General features: G+C 46.9%; 2 protein-coding genes and 1 non-coding gene across 4 annotated transcripts; all 3 read right to left on the reverse strand.

Moving 5' to 3' along the window:
- Positions 1-2,315: 2,315 nt before the first annotated feature.
- Positions 2,316-10,638, reverse strand: lrp3 (low density lipoprotein receptor-related protein 3). Of its 2 annotated transcripts, XR_013451491.1 has the most exons (8): positions 10,320-10,559; positions 7,679-7,817; positions 7,393-7,598; positions 6,379-6,995; positions 5,728-6,200; positions 5,384-5,516; positions 4,131-5,084; positions 2,316-2,450 (listed from the first exon to the last, which is right to left on the reverse strand). XR_013451491.1 is itself a non-coding variant. In XM_078084908.1 (7 exons), exons 1-7 carry the CDS (start codon positions 10,405-10,407, stop codon positions 4,215-4,217), a joined length of 2,523 nt encoding a protein of 840 aa, XP_077941034.1. In that variant the 5' UTR covers positions 10,408-10,638; the 3' UTR covers positions 3,591-4,214. The 2 variants fall into 2 exon arrangements, 1 of the variants encoding a protein (XP_077941034.1); XM_078084908.1 differs by lacking the exon at positions 2,316-2,450 and having other exon boundaries at positions 3,591-5,084; positions 7,679-7,814; positions 10,320-10,638.
- Positions 10,639-11,181: 543 nt separating this feature from the next.
- trnat-agu (transfer RNA threonine (anticodon AGU)) lies at positions 11,182-11,255 on the reverse strand. Its single transcript has one exon. It is a non-coding gene; the product is annotated as a tRNA-Thr (tRNA).
- An 871-nt stretch (positions 11,256-12,126) lies between these two features.
- On the reverse strand, positions 12,127-20,458 carry dnaja2a (DnaJ heat shock protein family (Hsp40) member A2a). Its single transcript, XM_040169041.2, has 9 exons — positions 20,209-20,458; positions 18,919-18,978; positions 17,208-17,437; positions 16,963-17,043; positions 16,707-16,840; positions 16,422-16,618; positions 14,380-14,524; positions 13,559-13,686; positions 12,127-12,938 (listed from the first exon to the last, which is right to left on the reverse strand). The coding sequence occupies exons 1-9, from the start codon at positions 20,284-20,286 to the stop codon at positions 12,750-12,752; spliced, it is 1,242 nt and encodes a 413-aa protein (XP_040024975.1). The 5' UTR covers positions 20,287-20,458; the 3' UTR covers positions 12,127-12,749.

The raw sequence follows: 20,458 nt of genomic DNA on the forward strand, positions 1-20,458 counted from the left end.
TGCTAATTAGCCAAATATGCTACCGCTCTAGCTAACTGCTAATGTCGACTTGCTAACAGGTTCAGACAAATGTAAATACATATTGGAAATAAATGGCCTATTATTCACAGTATTTTGTTAGTGGCAGTACTAGTAGAGGGTTAAAAAAGTAAACAATATTACATTGTTTTTGTTTGGGAATAATTAAGTAAATGATAAAGAGCTTGACATTTATTATTTGCAGGTACAGGAAAACAATGAATAATCAGCTCGAGGCTGAATGGGGTTTTTGATAAGCAACCCCCACAAGGTCTTTCAGGACAAAATATACAAATATATTTCTTAAAATAAGAGGAATGCTTTCAAACAAAAAGAAAAACAAATACACAATAACTTTAGCCTTTCACCCAGAAGAAGCTTTAAAAAATAACAGCAAGGAGAGACAGACAACCTGGTTCAGAAGTACTTCACTTTTTAGTGGTCTCAATCCAGCGCATTTTCCCGTGTATATCATTGAAAAATACAGTGATTGGGCTTAATGGACAATGTCTATTATGGTGAGTAAATGCCACAGAGGAAATAAAGATCCTGACTTGGCTTCTACAAGCAGTGTATCACTACATTAACAACGCTGTAGAACACAAGGTAGAAACACTTCATCTTGGCTGACAGATATAATAAAATATTATCCATAGAAGATCGGTCTTTACATACAAAACATTACCGTATATTCTGTATATTTGGCCAGCAGCAGTTTGAAGCAAAGAATTCAGCGCTTTATAGATTACCGTTTCAAAAACCAGATCAATACACTGGAATTAGCTTATTGAATATCTTCCCTTACTCCTCTGCCATAATAATCCCAGAGATTCCTGATGCAGTAGTATATTTAACTCCAGAGCAGGCGGGTCTACCAATCACATGTCATATCGCAAAGCTGTATCCAGACAGACAAATCTAATCTCTTCCAACAGGTAAACCACAACTATGGACCACTAAACTGTCCATGATATTTACAACAGCAAGGAAAAGGGCATTTTTAACACACCACAAAGCAAGTAAGCACATACATTCTGCAGATGTGTAATTATATTTAAGTTAAATAAGGACGTACAAGCTTTGAACCAGATAACAAGGAAAATATCACAAAATACGTAAAGCAAGAAATGAGTAAACTGTTTGAAATGAAATAAAAGCAGATCATTAGGCAGGAAATACTTGTGGAGACATCTCTAATGGCACATGACACGTAGCAGCCAGGCATGACAAAACTTCTATAAGAAGAAAGCACACGAGTGTAACATGAAGCGTTCAGCTCACTTAAAGGGAAAATCAGCAGGAGAAACCACGTATTTATACAGAAACCTGACCCTGCAGCTTAAAACCAGCAGTACTACTTGCACGCGTATCTGACTTCTGATCAGTATCAACATCCTGCAGGGACAGACGGAGACATCCATTGGTGTCGGGCGAGGACGGCCGCTAGCTCGTGATCACAAGTAGCCTATTTTGTTATCTCAACAACAACAAGCTTTCATAATTTGAGGTAATGAGATAATCAACCGGTTATCAGGAGAAAACAAGTCACTTAAAATGTTCATCAGAGATCAGGATTACCAATGGCAGTTTGCACTCATGCCAAAACTCTAGCAGCTGATTTTAGCTGAATTTTTCAGTTCAATAGTGGCGATCATTATTTAAAACAGACTTCACACAAGTTCCAACACAGGCAGAATAAAGCATTGTGTCTTTCTATTGGAGATTACATTCAGATCAGTCTTTTAAGGCTAACTGCAGATGAGTTATCCTTAAATTGTATAAAGCTTGCAGTATTTAACACGCTTTGACATTATTTAACCCTGGTAAGCCTGGGCGGAGCTGTCCGGGCCTCTGGTGCTGATTCGACTACTGTTCCCATGCAGCAGCAGCTTGTTTTCCTTTCCCTCTCCATCCTAGACTACGACGCCTGATTGAGCTACTCATCATTTTTACTGCAGAGATCTGCCTTTTGGTTTACAGAAAATCTGAAAGATGAATTACCCATTATCACAAGAAAACAAGCGTTGTTACCTCGAGATAAGGAAATAATTAACAAATAAATCCCAGCGTGGCTGTTTGTAGCTTGGGTGGTTTCAAGAAAAGTATAAGTGACACATTCTTTAGAAGTCCAGCAGTAATTAGTAAATAGTTTTTAGGGCGGTCACGTCAGAGATGCGCTTCAGAGGAAAACTAGAAACACAGGCAATCAGGTTGAATCCAGTTCACTGTTCGTCAAGACAGAGACATAAATATGAAGTAGGACTGGTACAGCCGTCTCCACTGAAGACTGAAAAATAGAGGCCTTTGTTTTAACATCCTGTAATAGAAAATCCCGCAGAGTAGATATGAATTTCCAGTGGAATAAACCAGCGGTCAGGGGGGCGTCTGCAGCGACCAGCGTTCAGTCAGTCAGCAGCAATGCAGAGGTACCGCTGGGAGGAAGAGGACTCGAAAAAAACACATCCTTATTATAGAGTGAAGCCTCTCTTGCCGACACTTCAACATTCATATAAAATCTCCACTATGCACCAAATGGAAATGAGAGCAGACGCAGTCGAGTTCATTCAAGGCGTCCTGGGCTGGACGGTGGGGGTTTGACTTGAAGGGGATGGGGAGGGGGGGGGGGGCTGAGCAGAGTTACACGCCGCATACACGGATTCACTACACCGGTTATCGGCTTTCTACATCTAAAGATAACCAAGTTAAAATGAAGATTTTAAATATCAATTGGATACGTCTTGGAAAAATAAAGAAAATGTTGTGTGAAAGGGAAGTACACCTCAAAACCAGAGGACACGCTCAGTATATGTTGAACAAATACCGATATATGTTTGGTATGAACATGTTTGGGGAACTTTTGATTTGAGTTAGATGGGATAACTCACCCGAATCCTTAAAAAAAGCTCAGCTCAGCACAAAGTGAAGCCAGGTGGAAACAGGTACCCCAAATCCGCCTGAAGGTTACATGTTGAACAACAGCACCTTATCAGCACCGAAGCTTATTTACTGCCTTCAGACTCGCGGGTTCACTCTTTTACAGCTTTTGTGCCTAAACTTAGTGTATCACTGTTTTAGACAGATATGAAAGTAGTAATGATATCTCGCCCAGAAAGCAAATAGGTGTATTTCACAAAAAATCCAATGTTTGTGGTTCAAAGTTGTGTTTGAAACGTAAGACTAGTGTTTATATTCTTCTAACCGTCAACAAGCCCCATGAAAAGAACAAAACCAACAACATTGTGTCCCTACTAACAAGTAGTGTCTGGAGTGGCTTGGTGACAGCGTGACTGTCAAAAATGACCCCCAAAAATAATCTTACGTATTGTGTCTGTGTAGTCTGACGTGTCCTTCTCCTCCCTGTGCCATAAAGCGCCATTGTTATTCAAAAAGGGTTCAAAATATGTCAATGAGCCTCATCGTTTCACTGGGTGACAGGTTGCTCAAAAACCATGCTGTGGTTTATTTTGACTCGGACAAATAGTGTCCGACAAATGTACTGTAGTCCTTTTTCAATGTTATTTTATTAAAAGGTCCGGGTTTTTTGCCTTTTAAATGGAAAAGCATATAATCTGGCTGCTGAAGACAAATGTATTTGGAGGTGGACGTACTCTTGTTGTTTTGGGCCTTATAATATAATTCATCGACAATAACATGAATATAAAATATCACCAGTTTTATCCTTTGATGTGACAGCCAAACATGACCTTCTAAAATTGTCAGATAGTGATAATAACACCACCTCATTCAATAAAGTGGGAATGAGACTAGATAATCATTATCAGGGGAATTCATTTGCGATCACTTAGCAGGCTTTTATGGTTCACAGTATTGAGCGGTGCGTAATGGCTCTGGGTAACAACACAAAGGCTGCTTTGGCGTTTTAAGAACACGTTGCCAATGTTACATTGGTACTAGTGGCCAGAATTGCGTTTGATTACCTGTGAAGGCTCCTCGCGGGTTTACCTTCAAACCGGCCTGTGCAGGTTTCACTGTGGGAGGAGATTTGCTGTATAACGGAGACAATAAGCACAACCTACGCTGGTTTCCTTCCTCTTGAACGGAAATGAGCTACTTTTATATTCTACTGCTCCGTGTGGAGGGACGGCTCTCACCTCTGGACCTGATGGGGACGCATTTCAAGGACACTTCAGCAGAGCAAATATTGCTGATCTCAGCAGAGTATCTTCCTAAACTCTTCAGCATGGCGTTGTCTCCCTCCCTGAATCTCCTCCCTCGTCACTGAGGGTGAACCTGGAGAGCCTCTTCTTGCCTTCACTCCTCCGCTCTTCCCTGCGTCTCATCGCCCTGCTCGGTCCTTCCACGGCGAAGTGGCCGTTGCTGACCTCTGCTTTCGAGGGCTCAGAGGGCGAAGTCACCTCACGCCCCAGGTAGTGCGGTAGGGTTGTGGGGGTCTGGGAGCTGCTGGCAAACACCGGGGGTGAGATGGGTGACAGCGGCCCCAAGGAGGAGTAACGTCTCAAGGAAACCCCGTTTAGGTTAACGGCGAGCTCCAGGACCAGTTTCCTCGATGTCCTCGTGGGGCACGGGGGTACGAGGGCTTCCTGGGGAGTGGGACGGGGTGCGCTACGTTCCGAAAAGTCACTCTGAACCGGGGTGGCGGGCTCAGACTGCGTCGGCCTGCTGACGCGCGGCAGCCCCGCCCCCTCTGGGCTGTCCGCTGACAGCGAGGAGAGCGGGGAGGCGGGGCTTTCTGACGTGCAGGACTGCAGGTCTGCGGTGGCTGAGAAGCACAAGCCCCGCCTCCCCGCTACGTAGCCCTCCTCCCCGAGCACAGCTCCGGACCTCGCCCCCGCCGGGGGCCCCCGAGCACCCACGGTTCGGTAGCTGTGGAGCCCCAGGGCGATCTGCGCGGGTCCGGGGGAGTCGAGCAGAGGGACTTGACCCCTGGCCCGCGCCGCCCCGTGGAGCAGGCGGCTCCACAGATGCCCGAGGCGGCGGCGAGAGGAGGAGGAGGACGAGGAGGAAGTGGAGGAGGTGGAGCGCCGTGTGGAGTGACGTCTGATCTGCCGGCGCATCGCCAGCCGCAGGTTCTGTAACACGGAGGCCTGGAGGAGAGGAAGCAAGATGATAACTTCTTCAATAACCATTTCAGATGGTTATGTGGCTCTCGTTTCCTTATTAGCTGGTGTTTAAGCCAAGCTGTCAATTGTATTATATAATAATAACGTTTTACATACAAAACATTTTATGAATTCTGGGACACGATTTCAGTGACTGTTGAAACAGAAATGTAATTCAGAGAGAGAGAGAGAGAGAGATCTTGAATGCTATGGTCCGTGTCAGTTCACCAGTACGCTCGACAATTCAGGTAAATGGGGCGCATCACTGTGTGTAAATGCTCTACCTGAGTCGGATTGTACACCGGGAAATCATCCACCGGAGGGATTAGACCCTGGGCGATTAACTGACCATACGAAGGGGGGGCTTCCCTCTGGACAAACTCGGCCTCCATGCGAGTCATCTGAGTCTCAAAAGCTCTGCAAAGCAAAAGGGGGGAAGGAAGGTGAAGCACCTTGTAGAGTTTGTAGCATCTGCACCATTAAGTGCGATAAAAGACACTTCTGCGCCCCGTCGCAGGAGGGGATACAGTCACGACATTTATTTAGAATCAAAGCCTAAATCAAAAGGAGGAAATAAAGTAAGGACATGATGTGTCTGGGCTGGACTGGGACGCTGCCGATTCCCCACCTGTACTCTCTGCTTCTGAGGGAGTGGAGCTTGAGGGCACAGCCGAGGGCGATGACCAGCAGGAGGCTGCAGACCAGGCTGCCGATCAGGGCGGCCGTGATCACCTTCCTGGGCACCGCCGCCAAGCAGTCCCTCTCGTCGCTGCCGTCCAGGCAGTCCTCCTGGCCGTCGCAGCGCCACGTCTCAAAGATGCACAGGTTGGTCCCGCAGTGGAAGTTGCCGGGTTGGCAGTCGTAGCAGTTCTTCTCGTCCGAGCCATCCGGGCACCTCTTCTGGTTGTTGCAGCGCTCGGAGGCCGGGTAGCACGCGCCGGCGCCGCCCTCGCAGGGGAACTCCCCGTCCGGGCAGGCCGGGCAGGCCTCCTCGTCGCGGCCGGACGGGCAGTGCCAGTAGCCGTCGCAGCGCTGGCGTTCCGAGTAGCAGCCCTGATCGCTGCCACAGGGGCGCTCGCCGGGGAAACAGTAACCTTTGACCTGGGAGCGTGGGGGAGAAATGTGTCAAAGACAAACACTTTTTGATTGACTGGTCTGAGCAGCAACACAAGAGACCCAAAGGAAGATGTTTGAAACATATAAGCGAGCATAAAGGAGGAGGTTTGAACTGTCGAATTGTGAGAGTCAGATGGAGATGAACGGATCCTGTTGGCAGTACCTGGTACGTGGCGTTGAAGCCGTGCCCCGGGCTGCGAGGCTGGGCCGTGTACAACACGCTCATCTGCCCGCGGCTGGACTCGAGCAGCGCCGGGCGCCTGTTGTTATGGTACGACAGCACCTGCAGGAGGTGCTCCGCTCGCTGCTGCAGCCCGTCGTAGACACGCAGCGAGTCTCCGGGGCCCAGCTGCAGGTCCAGCTGCAGGACGATGGGCTTGGGGTCCTGGGTGTCCAGCGACCACGAGCACCTCAGCTCCGCCGCAGCGCTCCTGTTGGCTCGAAAGAAATCCGGGGAAGCAAAGGAGCCGTAGAAGTTGCCCAGGCGCCTGCCGCAGGCGGTGTCGGGGCAGCCCAGCTCGTCGGTGCCGTCGGCACAGTCGCGGGCGCCGTTGCAGCGCAGGGCGGCCGGCAGGCAGCGGGTGGACTGGGCCTCGGTGCACGGCAGGGAGCCCAGGGGGCAAAGGCCGGGACGGGCCTCGGTGGGAGGGGGGGAGCATCCGCGTTCGTCCGTGCCGTCGCCGCACTCGTCCTGGCTGTTGCACTTCCAGGAGCGAGGAAGACACTTGCCGTTCCCACACAGGAATTCGTCCGACTGACAGCTGCTCTGACCCAGGTGACCTGCAGAGAGGGCACGTCGACGGGTAGTATGTATTCTCACTGCCTACGGTTTGGTTTACTCCTGTCAATACTCTCGGTATGATTACTCAGTTGTAATGTGCAGGGCCACACAGAGAGACACTCTGCAGCAGACCCTTTACATGATTTGATATTGTAACTCCAAACAATGACAAAAAGGCAGATTTGAGTGTTTTCCTGTGGCGTGAGGGCGGGACAGGTTAATAGCATTGCCACGGCTATGATGAGAGGACACTGCAGTTCAGTTACGATGATAAACGGCCGCATGCAGGAATGAAACACGGCATTTTAAGCCCTCACCTCCATCACACTGAAACCTTTCGCGCGCACAGCTGATTTCCTCAGTAATATTTGAACTTGTGACATTTATCCAGTGTACCTCTGATGTAGGAGAGACGGAAGCCCTGCGCCTGCCCGGAGCTGTTGGCCCGGGAGTGGAAATACAGCCAAACGCGCCCCCTGGTGGAGATAAAGGGCGGCGGCAGCGTGGAGCCGCACAGCCTGGACTCCCCGTTCCTCGTGGGCGTCAGCAGGAGAAAGTCCCCCGAACAACTCGCAGACTCCGCCACGTCAAAGTTACGGAAACTAAGGCAGAGGACGGATGATGTCAGGTGCTTCCTCCCCAACAAGTGCTGTGCGCACGCTGCACGTGTGACGGCCTCTACCTGATGGTGATCACCTCTCCCTGGCCTCCCTGGATGTGCCAGCTGCAGTTGACCCTGGCGGGGTAGTTCAAAGGCCACGAGGGGCTGTAGATCACACCCCTCCGCTCGGTGTGGACCTCCGCTCGCTCGCTGCAGCCTGCTGGGGGGGGGGGGGGGGGGGCAAAGATACGGAGGAGGATGGGAACACGCGTACATTAATGACGTCGAGGGCCAGTGTTGTTGTGTCAGCGTTAGGTCTGTATGAGTCATGTGACATGTACTCATACAGTACAAAGCCACGGAAAGATCAACACTGGCAATGTGTCAGTCCTTTCAAAGGGATGTGTTGACACTAAGAGGACTCTGCAGCATCACCACACTTTTCATACATATTGTATCATTAAATCTTGTGACCTTTTACCCATCTTGGACCCGTACGAGCTAAACTACTCCACCTATCACAGGAGAGATATGGTCTATTCCTTTATTCATGAAGAACTAGGGACTCTGCACGCTCAGCGGGATCCACCCTGCGGCTGCAGAAATACGCACATTAGTTCCTTCCTTTCAACTCATGACCTTAAGATAGTAGCTGCAATGCTTCCACCGCATTGCTGTTGCATTCTACTAAAACGCTTAAGTTCAGATTTTGTCCCCGTGTTTTGTCTCAAATCAAAGCTGTAAATTCAACAATTCCTCAAATAGACAGATGACCTCAGTGGCTCTGTGGGGGCCTACAACAGAATGCAGCAGCAGTCAGACCGGTAGCCGTGGCGACAGCGTCGGCGGCTGCCATCGCACCAGGGAACAAGCAGTGAGGTGTGAGGAGGCACAAGAGGGGCTCTGGGAATAAGGCTCCCTCCTCTTCGGAGTCCTCTAGGTTCTGCAGAGCGTCAAAGGAGAAGGATCCGTTGTTAAAAGGAGAACCGGGACGTCAATGTCAAATGAGTGGGAGAAATCTCAGCCGGTTCGAAATCGTCTCATCATTGCTTATTGCCACCGCGGGAATGACACGCGTGCAAGATGGAGCCGCGCAACGAGTCTGTTAATTAACAACCACCACAGAGGCAGAACATTAGCTTCAATGAAGACTATCCAACGTCCACACACTGCAGAGTCTGCCCAGTTCTGCTGTGTGTGTGTGCGTGTGTGTGTGTCTCTCAGGCTTTCTGGATGAATAAGATAAGTCAGCAGAGGGAAACAAAGGGGGGAATAGGGGGGTGGGGGGTTAGGATCAGTGATTACTCCACTATCCGGACACAGCTACCTGAGCACACACGCAAATACAAAGACACACACGCACAGTAAAGTGGACAAAGTTTGGAAAGTTGAGCTCCACAATGTTGGTGTTTTTTTCCGCTGTTAGATGCTCTAAATGTAATTTTCTATGATCAACAATAAACGTAATGACCAATCTGCGAGCTACCACAGCTTCTACCTGCTTGCAAGTTCAAACTATCTTCTTCTTCATTTTAGTGGCTTTGGGATACTGCATTTATAGTTTCTGCCAAACATGCACGTAGAATTTATAATTCACATCAGATCACAGCAGCAGTTGAAGAAATAGAAGTGTCTCTCCTGATAGTGGCCCTCAAGGGCCTCAACGAGACGGCAGTAGTGGCTCCTTTGAATGTTCAACGGAAAACATAATATACACAGGCGCCAACAAGACTTAACTACATCACAACAACACGTGAATGATACTTGTGCATTAATTGTATTGTGTGATTTGGGGTCAATCTCAGACTCAAAGGCCAGTATTTAAATACAGCAGTTTCACATAAATAGTGGGGTAAAAGCAAAACTTTTAACCATTTGACGTGTTGTTGAGTAGTAGTGTAATGAAAAGTAATGTACAAGAACCTCAGAATAGTTGTAGCAGTGGAGTTTACATTCCACCATCGGCACCTGTACAGAGCACGTGGGAGAGGCGGTGGATTCATTTTCGTGTTCAGATTTCATGTGCAGCATTAATCCCTTCAATGTTTCTGCCCTGTGGCAAAAACACTACGTCTGTGAGGTGTGTGTGTGTGTGAGTCAAAGTGAAGTGGGCCTCCTCTGTGTGAAATGTGCTACAAGTACTAACACGTTGGGATGGTGTGTGATACCTGTCCCCCCTCACTCACACACACACACACACACACACACACACACAGACACAGACATCTCCTGGATCTTCATGCCAAACAAAGTAGAGGATATGATAACAGGGGAGGGGGGGGGGGCGTCTGCAGAGAAGCAGTGATGTAATGCTGAAAGAGCATCCATGTTTCCACGCTAAGCCCGATCGTTTACCGACCACAGATCGATGGCTGCGGGGGTTTCCGCGGACAGTGATACCCCCCCAGCCCCCCGGTTCGATCACAACAATGAAACCCTGTGGTCCTGGTTTATCACATCACTTTAGCAGAGTGACCCCCCCTCGGGTTTATGAGAGGGTTCTGCTGTGGAGCGGGCAGCGAGGAGTGACGTGATGGATGTTAGAAGCTTTAGAGACCACAAAGAGCCTCGCCGGGCATCGCCGACACACGCTGAACCCGCTCACCGGGTTCCGTCGGTCACATCCGGCACACGGCCGCGTATTGTCGGCGGGGTTAGCGCTACGCGCACGGGACTCCATTCAAAACACCACGGCACCTCGGACGCATTGTTGTTTCCTCACCTGCAGCGAGCAGAGCGGCGCGGAACCACAGCAGCCCGAGCAGCAGCCCCGTCGGCCCCATGGTCCGGCGGGGACCCGCCGCTTTCATGCCGGACACGATGTCCGCGGTTCGCTCGACATGTGTGTCCTCCGGCGAAGCCCCCGCATCTGTTTTTAGCTCAGACACACACCAGACGGTGCTCCAGCGGCGCGGCGTACAGGCAATTGGGTCCTATGCAGCGGTGGCCAAGACGCCAGCGTGAACTACGCGATTTCCGGGCAACGCTTTCAGAACAAGAGCCGCTCTTCATCGTCGACGTAGCATCGCGTTGATGTTGGTTGGAAATTATGTTTTATCGCTCTTGTTTTGAAGACACAACTACGTAACTTCCGCTCTGATTGCGTGCCCCTCCATGTTCAGCTTGCCGCATCTAACAGAACAAAGTGGTCCACATTATTCTTTGTTTATATGTTTTCTCCCCTCAGCACTCACGGGTTTGACGTAACGAACAGTGGGAAAGAACATGTAGACGTATTCCTAAAGTAGAGATTAGACCACGGACGGTGTTTACTTGTGGAAATGAAGAGTAACGTTACATCTAAAACACGGTTGCTTCATGGTTGTCTTCACCCAATCCCTCGGTGCAGTCTGACGGATTCTTGGTTTATTAGCCGGGTCACTGCCGCCCACATGTGGCGAGAGGATATACTTACACCCCCTCTGGCAAGTGAATATACACCACATTCATTTCGATTTCGGCAGTTTCACACATTCCACGGAGCGTGTTTCTGGAGTAAATAAAATTGCAGGTTTGTTAGACGGCTGTAGCACTGTCCATTAATGAATTTCAGGTAACTGGCACGCGTAGAGGACTTTAACAAAAGGCACCGCTGGGATTCGAACCCAGGATCTCCTGTTTACTAGACAGGCGCTTTAACCATCTAAGCCACGGCGCCGGTACACGCATCTCGCGAAAAATGCAATTATATACAAATAACAGAAGAAAAAAGTATAATAAAATAGTAATAGCAAAACAATTATTTTATACTAGTCAACGCAACAGCTTTAGCTAGTTAGCAGCCAACTCAGTGGTATACATGGACTCAAAATGGATTGTTAAACATTCCGTAGCGCACTAGAGGTCAGTGCTTTTTCAGAGAACCAGTGTCACATTCGAGACATCACCATTTTAGCTTGGATGAGGTCATCTTCAACCCAGAGACACCGGTGAAACCACATTGAGGGTTGTGTGGTAATGACGGTAACTGGATTATGTCTAGTAACAGTTGATTTTCCAGTGTAATGCTTTGAGGCTCTGGGAAACGATATATGAATTGTTTTTGAACATCGGTCATTACCCAGCATATTGATTCCCTGGTAAACTGAAGCCATGAACATACCAAATGTATTTCTCTCTTTTTACAGCAGTGAGAGTAGGATGGATGTTTGTCCACATAATACTACATACGTGTGACTATTCACAGCTGTCAGGGTCAATCAAAAAGCACAGCAACTTATACAGTAACTGCAAATAAAGGGCTGTACAACAACACAATTCAAAACTATATTTCAAAGATGTATGGAATACAGCACATACTAAATTATATTACAACATTTTGCATGCATATCTTAAGGCGAAACTAAATGTTATATGACAAAGTAAATAGTTAAATTACCACAAAGGTTTAAATGTATCCCATTAATTTCCATGGAAATGTTTATACTTTTGAATATTCCCAGAATTTGCAAACACAGGTCCAATTAATGCGGTTTTGAGTTTTGTGATTGTGGAAATGAAGGAGGGGGAATAAAGCAAGTGACAGTGCATTGCTATTTCAACCATTTATTCAACAACTTCATAGACATTTTCTTAAGAAGTGTGCTGCTTTATTTGTTTCATAAGTGCAGGAACCAAAGCTTGTTTACATGCACATGGTCTCTGCACAGATACAAGCTCTACATTTGTCATATTTTCACTTGTCATTTAAAAAAAAAAAAAAAAATCACAGCCTTGAACACAGCAGCTGATGAAGCTTACCAACAACCAGTCCAATGATACACACAATAACCAATTTTCTGTTTTATTAAAACAAAGAAAATAAAGCTGTAAAAAAATCAGAAACATGTCCTACGAATGGCGCCGAATAAATTAACCCATGAATGCACGAGTCCGAGGTCGCATTGCCCAGCTGTTTGGTCTATGTATGCACATTGGTTAATTTTAAATAATTTTTCGTAAATCCTATGGGGAAAAAAAAAAAAAAAAAGTCACTCAGCAAACAAGAAACATTTCTTTCTTTTATCTGGAGCTTCCACCTACGGGGGGAATGTAATTATATTGGGGGTGAAGGAAGGGTGGAGGGGCTTCACCTAGAACACCAGATCATAGTCCTACAGCGCGTTCCCAGGGGCCGTTTGTTTGGATTCATCTTAAATACATGATGCGACTTCTACTGGTGGGCACACTGTACGCCCGGCCCGTGGTGGCCGCCCTCCTCGTCGGAGCTGTCGTTGTAGGCCTCTCTGCGGCCGCCCGATGACGAGCTCTGGCTGACGTCGTAGTCCTGCAAGTCCACCTCCTCCGTGTCTGCGGTGATGATGGGCGGCTCCGACCGCGAGGGCAGCATGTCCTCCAGCTCCTACACACACACACCAACACAATCATCAACGGGATGCTAAGTCTTACCACAGAGGAGAGGGAAACCGTTTGAGGGACAAGGGTGCAGGGCAAATCAAAGGGAATTCGCTGAGGAGCAAAAGAGTGCACAGACTTCTCAGGGGGCGAAAGCAGCGTGTTAATGTACGGGCGAACATATGCAAATTCTTACTTGTGAAGGGGTGAAGTCTATGGAGAACATGAGCTTACTCCAGCGGATTCGCATTGCAGCACCAATACATGCATTTTATTAACGCCTTTGTCCATAAAAAACTAAATCGCAAAGACATTAATAAAAATTGAAACCAATAGAATAGTTAACTACGGTAATAGTCTCAGCTCAACTTATGTTTTATATCCATTTGTCCCGTAAAGGCTCCTCGTTTCTGTCATTGAGGCAGTTGCTAAATATCTATGATTGCGCTTTGTCCACTCCCATATAGAAAGAGAGAAGCCGGAAATCTCACATTTTCTCTTGATTTTATTGTACTATATCACTGGAATTGAAAGCTCTAAATTCTTAATCTGACTCTTAGCTGCAGCTGTTCTGGGTGTTTGTGTATTCACTACAATGAACCAGAGGGAAGATGATGGTATACATACCACAAGCTTCTCAGGGCTGATCCAGTTGTTGTCGGGGAACTGGACATCAAACTTGATGTACAGATCTCCCTTCTCAAAGGGGTTTCGGTACTGTGGCATGCCCTCTCCCCGCACCACCCTGACCGAGCCTGGAAAAAAACGCAGCGTGTTAAAGGTTTACTCACAGCGGGCTGATACGAAGTGTCAGATTCTACCGGTCCAAAGTTATTCACGCAGCAAACTATATTACAGCTGATTCCAACACTTCCCCAGATGTATAGTCCTGTGTTTACAGGCATGGAATCCAACAAAAGAAGCCTGTGGGTGTAGATACTCAGGTCAAATCTATTCATACAGACGACTTTCATACAACAAAATGGTTTTGCCTCAAGGGTACAGCATTTGTCAACCTCCATCGCTTCAGGAGGTGAACAACCTACTTATTGGACTTGTAACTTCTAAAAGTTGACTCCTAAAAGCCTCCCCTCATTTATCAAGTTCCGCTGATGAGTCCTTGAGTCAAGGCACCAAAGTCAAACCACCCTGGAGCGGCTTAGCGCCGTCTAAAACGTGCCTCCTTGTATTAAGCTCTCAGCAGGAACCCAGTGTGTCATCACTTTTACCATAAAACCTGCCCGGCGCAAGTAGAATCTCACCCCCCACCACTTTGTAACAGTCATACAAGGAGACAGAATTCTCCGCACAAACCTTTACAGCAATAAAATGAGTTTCGGTATGCTTTGGTGCGAGTGCATTGTTATTGTAACACACTCCGCGTCTCCAGAGATTATTAACATCATTAGCACACCACGTGTACAAGTACAAGTATGAAGAGTGATTACCTGGTTCAATGACTTTGCCAGGAGGATACTTCACAACAAGCTGCCTCTCATCCAAGTGTTTCAGCATAAACTGGAAGCCGCACAGCGCCTCCACCAGCCCCAGCTTGTGGTTCATGAACAGGTCGTTGCCATCTCGCCTGAATGTCTGGAAATAGAGGGCACGAGATTGTTAAAACTGCAAGTTGAGGAACTTTTGCACGCCACCATTCTAAGACTAAGGAATTCAATAACCAACCAGTGTTCACACAATCTGGAGTCAAAATGCCCCCATCTGCTGGCGAAAGGCACGCAAGACACTCGGCAGGCTGTGTGAAACCCACATGCAAGTTTCTCTTTTAAAAATTGATGCCATACAACAATTTTAATAATTAAAATAAGTGTATTGAAGAAAAGATGTTGCATTGTTATTTGCCAACCAAGCATTTACTTTGGCAGGATTTAAAGTGTATTTCCTGATGGTTTCTGAGGTTACAGCCCTGGTATCAGCACGTTCTTCCTTCAACTCGTAGAAAGACGTGTTTGAGGCGCTTATCTCAATCAGAAGTCAAGAACTGCACACCGCTCATCGATAGCACGTCTGAACTACGCTGGCTGTGTTAATTGGCAAAGGCGCCCCCACCACCGAAGGCTGAGCTGCCAGACGGCTCCGTACAGATGTTTTGGTAGACCAGGCCTCAGCAGCTGCGTATTTCACCAATCTGCTGTTTTGGGCAACTTGAGGCAAACACACACACACTACACAAAAAAAGGATGTCTGAACAACTAACAGCTAGGAAGAAAAAAACGTATCTGAATGCATGTTACACTCAGAATTAAGGGGCTGTGTTTTTACAGGTTGGCCAACATTCATCATGGCGGGTATCCACTTATTCCACGCACTAAATTTGTTCAACATACAGCGCTGACAGCCGGCCGAAGTCAAGACAATCTGGGTTGTTAGCACTTTGGACCGCAATGAAACACCTCCAACTGGACCCGACCGCAGTGACAAACTGCTCACTGTAACCCAGGAATTATACATCACTCATATTTTGCGGACTGCACAAGAAAAACCTGAGTTAAGTAGTAGTAGTAGTTAAACTACCTCAATGAAAAAGGTGAAACTAAAAATACACCACATGCACTAGAACACAGTAATGGTACGTTCACACCAAAAGCGAAGCAAATTATTCCATGCCAATGCACAAACGCGCCTGGTCGCAAATGAGGCAAATTTTAAACAGGCGGCATGAAAGACGTGGGATGCAAAAAAGCGAAGCGAAATCGCTTTTGCGCCCGACGCTGTCTTGCGAAACCAATCAGCGTTGAGATGCTCTGCTCGTCATCACCACTCGTCAACTGGAGACAAGCCACGCCCCCTTCCAGGCGCGAACAAAGCGGAATAACACGCTTTAGTCACGCGGGGCGAAAATTTGCTTCGCTTTGCTTTTGGTGTGAACGTACCATAACTCGGCAGGTGCACATGTCCCCTATCTGCTGTGTGGTCTTGAGCTCGCTCCTCACAGTGGTCCTCCAACTCTTCCCAATGCCATATATTATTCTCCAGGACGAACCTACTGTCCCTCATGTAAATCTTTATTATCTGTATTATTCCATCCAGAGGAAACCCTGTGTGCAGTCAAGTAGCCCATTTGGCTTTTACATTTTGCAGTCTGTCACACAAAATACCAAATACTTCCAAAACAGCAGCTAAAGTATGTGCTATGGCAGAAGAATTCTTTGTCACCCTAAATCTAAAAGTATTAGGTAGTGAATGACACTTTATTTTATTCATTGCTAAAGCGGGAGTGAGAAATAAAATAAAAACAAGACAAAAGCTCTAAACGTCAAAGGGACAAAGCAAAGCTCAAGAACAAGAATAGCAAACAGCTATTGGGTTTGGCTTTTATTGTGAAGCAGCATATGAAAATAATGTTACCCGGTTGTAATGTTTTACACAACTAACATGGAAAATACCAACCTTACAGGAACGTCAACGCTTGAATGCTAGGAAGGGGGGCATTTTAAGCAGAGTGTGACTCCAATATCTGAAGACGTCCTACCTCGTTCTCCTTTTCCTGCAGGACTAGGACAATGTCCCCAGGCTCGACGCCGGGTGCCTGGTCAGCCTCCCCTCCAAAGGTGATTTTCTGCCCGTGCTTCATGCCCTTGTCCACGTGCACCTCCAGAATCTTCACCTCCTTCACAACTTTCTTGCCCTCGCATTTTTTACAGCGGTCTTTCTCGCTGATAACTTCACCTGGAGTTGGATAATGAGACAGGGTGAGGGAGTGTATGCAGGTCGAACCACAACAACACAGTAAGTGCTTGATGGCTGCGCCCCTTACCTTCTCCGTTACAGTCGGTACACACAGACTGCATCTGTTGGACCATTCCCGGGGCCAGCTGTCTGATCATGATGCGCATGCCACGCCCCCTACACGTGGTACACTTTTGAACAGCGCCTGTCTTGCCTCCTTGCCTGCGCACACATAAGGAGGCAAACTTATAGTTAGAAGAAACATAACAAGTAAACAGTGGAATAGTTATTGACCAAGCAGACATCAACAGGAGCTCTAGCACCATGTTGGTTATGCAACTTACCCGCTACAAGTGCTACAGAGTACATTCTTGCTGAGTTGAAGTTTAGTTGTCTTCCCATTGTAAACATCCTCTAGTGACACCCTGTAGAAAAAGTGCAATTTTAGAAGTGTCAAGTGACAACAGATGATGTAAAACATTGGCTTGTAATGAAAACGGGACCTTTAAACTAAATTAACTTAAAATATTGCTGCACATAACCATTGAACTCAATTAGCCTGCACAAGAACAGGCAAGCAGAGTCTTACTTGAGTGGGTGGACCATGTCCTCTCCTCTCCGCCGACCTCCATTCCTTGAGCGACTGCCCTGTCCTCCCATGAATCCAAAAAGTCCTCCTCCAAAGATGTGGGAGAAGATGTCGTCCATCCCCGGGCCGCCCCCGCCTCCTTCCCGCAAGCCTTGTTCTCCATAGCGGTCATAAAGTTCCTTCTTTTCAGGGTTGGTCAACACCTCATAGGCAAAACTAATTTCTTTGAACTGTGTTTTAAGAAAACAGACGAGGGAGAGAAAATTGTAATGAAACTTTGATTTCTAATTTGAACTGAAAGACCTTTTTCAGGTGATAGTGGGCTGTCTTTAGCTGATCATCATCTATAAATCAGAACGTTCCCAACAACACGCACAGCTGCAACAATGCACACATCTGGTGACGTCAATCATTTACCACCAGCTGCTGTGTGCGCAGAAAACAGGCCACCAAGTCCCCACTTCACCTGCCAGGACGTTGTGTCCGTTGTTGTGGACACACGCAGCCAATTTCCCAGTAAGAGGGAGTATGTGCGAAAGGGAGTATGAAGTTACCAATAGCCACAGAGCTGTGAACATTAATACAGTGTGTTCAACTTTACAGATTATCCGTTGGTAATTTCATGCTACAACTCTCTGGTGGTACCAGCTGATTAAAGTGAAGGCTGTGTGCAGCAGCCCAGGTTCAATTAAAGAGGGCTGACGTTTAAATGAAAGGACAATCCTGACTTAAGCTAAATAACAAAAATAACCTCATTTTAACAGACAGTATTAAATGGTTGAGATATTTTTTTAAGCGGTCCGTTAATTTATCAACATCCCTACTGTAAAAGCAGTGACGTTGTTGGACTTCAACAGAAAATTAACCCCAGGTCAGGACGCGAAAAAGACATCCTGTTTATCTTTTATCTCAACTCATGTGGGAACAATAGTGACGTCATTCACAAGGGAAGCATGCATCAGGTTGCAAACGTTACATAAGGGCCATTCCACACCTCTTACACTAATCACATGCACCCTTGCTCAACACTCCAAACCCCCGAAGAGGGCTCAGAGTGGTTTTAAGATCGTTAACCCAAGTACAAGTTGTACATATAACTCCAGCTAATTTTAACTAGTCAGTTTTTGAACAATTCCAGTTTCAAATGTAAAGATCGAATTTGCATTACGCAAGTCTAAAAAATGAAAAATCGGATCAAAGCAATTCAACAGGATTCCTCTGATCAATAAGGTCACTGCAGAGCACTGGACACCACCAGCTGGACATCAGTGTTTCAAAGGGGTTTTCCCCAGTTACAAATAGTTGTGCCGAGGACATTGTCCTATTGGAAAGGATGGAAATGTGATCCTTAATTCCCGATTAACTAAACACAGTGACACAACATACCACCAGTAATAGAAAAGAAAGTTATGGGGACAAGAAAAATGTTTGTAAGCCCCGTTGGAAGAACTAAAAATATATTTTTTAAACTTGGGTCGTTTAAAAACCCCTCACATACAATTTCGAATTTCAACACATGGTTAAAAGAAGACCACAAGCAGAAGGTTCCAATCACCAACAGGGCCTCTCTCCTTCAAGAAATTGTTGTGGCAAGCAGCAATTACATAAAACAGCACTCAAATATTCCAGTGTGCTCCCCACGTTGTTTCACTGGTAAAACACACTCACGATGACGGCTTCAAAACTGAGGGGGGAGTCCCAAATGTCTCACCTTGTCACCAGCATTTGGGTTCTTGTCCGGGTGGTATTCTTTTGCCAGCTTCCGGTATGACTAGGAGGACAAAAAAGAGGGAGCCTTATTGGCTAAAGCCATCATCATTGACGACATGCCTTGTTACCTGGAATCACACACAGCAACATGACACACGCAATCGCACGTGCCTCCCTGAACAAACCAGATGTTCCAGCCGGCATAACACCTGCATTACTGCGTTAGTTATTTCTGTTAATCACTTAGATCACGACCCGGACAAACCGTTAATTAACATTTTCTCGTCGTCGCCCCTCCTTTCCCTCTAAAAAAAATAACCAATAACCATAAAAATAACGTTAATGTAAAAGTGCGTGTGGTAATTAGTATACCTTGCTAACTAACCTCTCAGCTAGTTACGGTAAGGGATAAGCGTTTATCCTTTTGTCTGACGTCAATATTGTTGATCAAGGGCCTTGAAGTAAATACTTAATTAACCGCTGGCTGCAACGAGGTTACAATGACACGCATGTAACGTTAAAGCGCCGGATCATGGTCGCGGGGGTTGAATATTCGTCAACATCGCTTGATCAAGAGCGTTATATTAAGTAGAGCGACTAAAGGTGAAAACTATCCAGGCCCCATTTAGTGGTGCTAGTAAAATGTGACCCGTATCAACCAACGTTAGCGGTGTACAGTCACGTTACTGTACGACCGAATAGACGCTAGATAGCCGGCGCTAATCGAGTCGGCTAAACTTAAGTTGAAGCTACTGATAATGTTCTCACACTCCCTCCACTGGCGCATTTCTGTCAGCGAGCCAACAGATGAACAAAATAACGCTGCTTCATTCCTGGAGCCTCGACAGATTTAATGTTGGCTAGCTAACGCTAGGTTAACTAACAGGACAAGCATCGGAGCTAAAGCTAACGTGAGGTCAATGCTAACGCCACAACGTTAGCTAATTAGCTAGAAAGCGTTATGTTAGCTCAACCTTGCTTTTGGATATTGTTCGACACGACACGGTTCATGTTTAAGAAAGACCATACATTAAAGGGTGTCGCCTCTCGTTAAGATGAAACAAAACAAAAGCCGCGCTTTTACCGAACCCACATCCGTTGACTTTATAGCAATTCATCGTCGCATGAACATCCAGGCCGGTTAGCTTGTTAGCTTGTTAGCGAGCCCAAGCCGCAGCTAGCTGCGCATAGCAACGCATTTCCTGATTGTAGCATTTTTTCACAATTTCGAAACTCGACACAGAAACGTAATGTGGTCTCGTATCCCGTTCGGTCTTTCGCGTGTGACTACCTTCTTCAGCTCGTTTTCAGTTGCGGATGGAGAAACCCCGAGAATGTCGTATAGTTTGGTATCTACGACAGTCGCCATGGTGCTGCTGTGGATGTTGTTCAGCGGGGAGCTGGATGGACAAAGAGAAGGAGCCGGTGCGGAATGTTTCACTCGCCTCGTTGTCTGTTTCCGGAAAGTTAGACACCGCGAGTGAACGCTGCTGCCTCCCGGCTGCAGGTGAGAAGAATGATTCACACATCGCTGCGAGAAA

This window comes from Gasterosteus aculeatus, chromosome 12, assembly GCF_964276395.1.
Source record: "Gasterosteus aculeatus chromosome 12, fGasAcu3.hap1.1, whole genome shotgun sequence".
NCBI classification, from domain to species: domain Eukaryota; kingdom Metazoa; phylum Chordata; class Actinopteri; order Perciformes; family Gasterosteidae; genus Gasterosteus; species Gasterosteus aculeatus.

Coding starts and splice junctions, on each gene's coding strand:
- lrp3 (XM_078084908.1), bottom strand. CDS start 10,407: ATGAAAGCGGCGGGTCCCCGCCGGACCATGGGGCCGACGGGGCTGCTG. Junction 7,815..10,319: donor CGCCGCTCTGCTCGCTGCAG/GTGAGGAAACAA, acceptor CCCCCCCAGCAG/GCTGCAGCGAGCGAGCGGAG. Junction 5,085..5,383: donor CGGTGTACAATCCGACTCAG/GTAGAGCATTTA, acceptor CCTCTCCTCCAG/GCCTCCGTGTTACAGAACCT.
- dnaja2a (XM_040169041.2), bottom strand. CDS start 20,286: ATGGCGACTGTCGTAGATACCAAACTATACGACATTCTCGGGGTTTCT. Junction 17,044..17,207: donor GACATGGTCCACCCACTCAA/GTAAGACTCTGC, acceptor CTTTTTCTACAG/GGTGTCACTAGAGGATGTTT. Junction 13,687..14,379: donor TGGCAAAGTCATTGAACCAG/GTAATCACTCTT, acceptor GTTTTTTTCCAG/GCTCGGTCAGGGTGGTGCGG.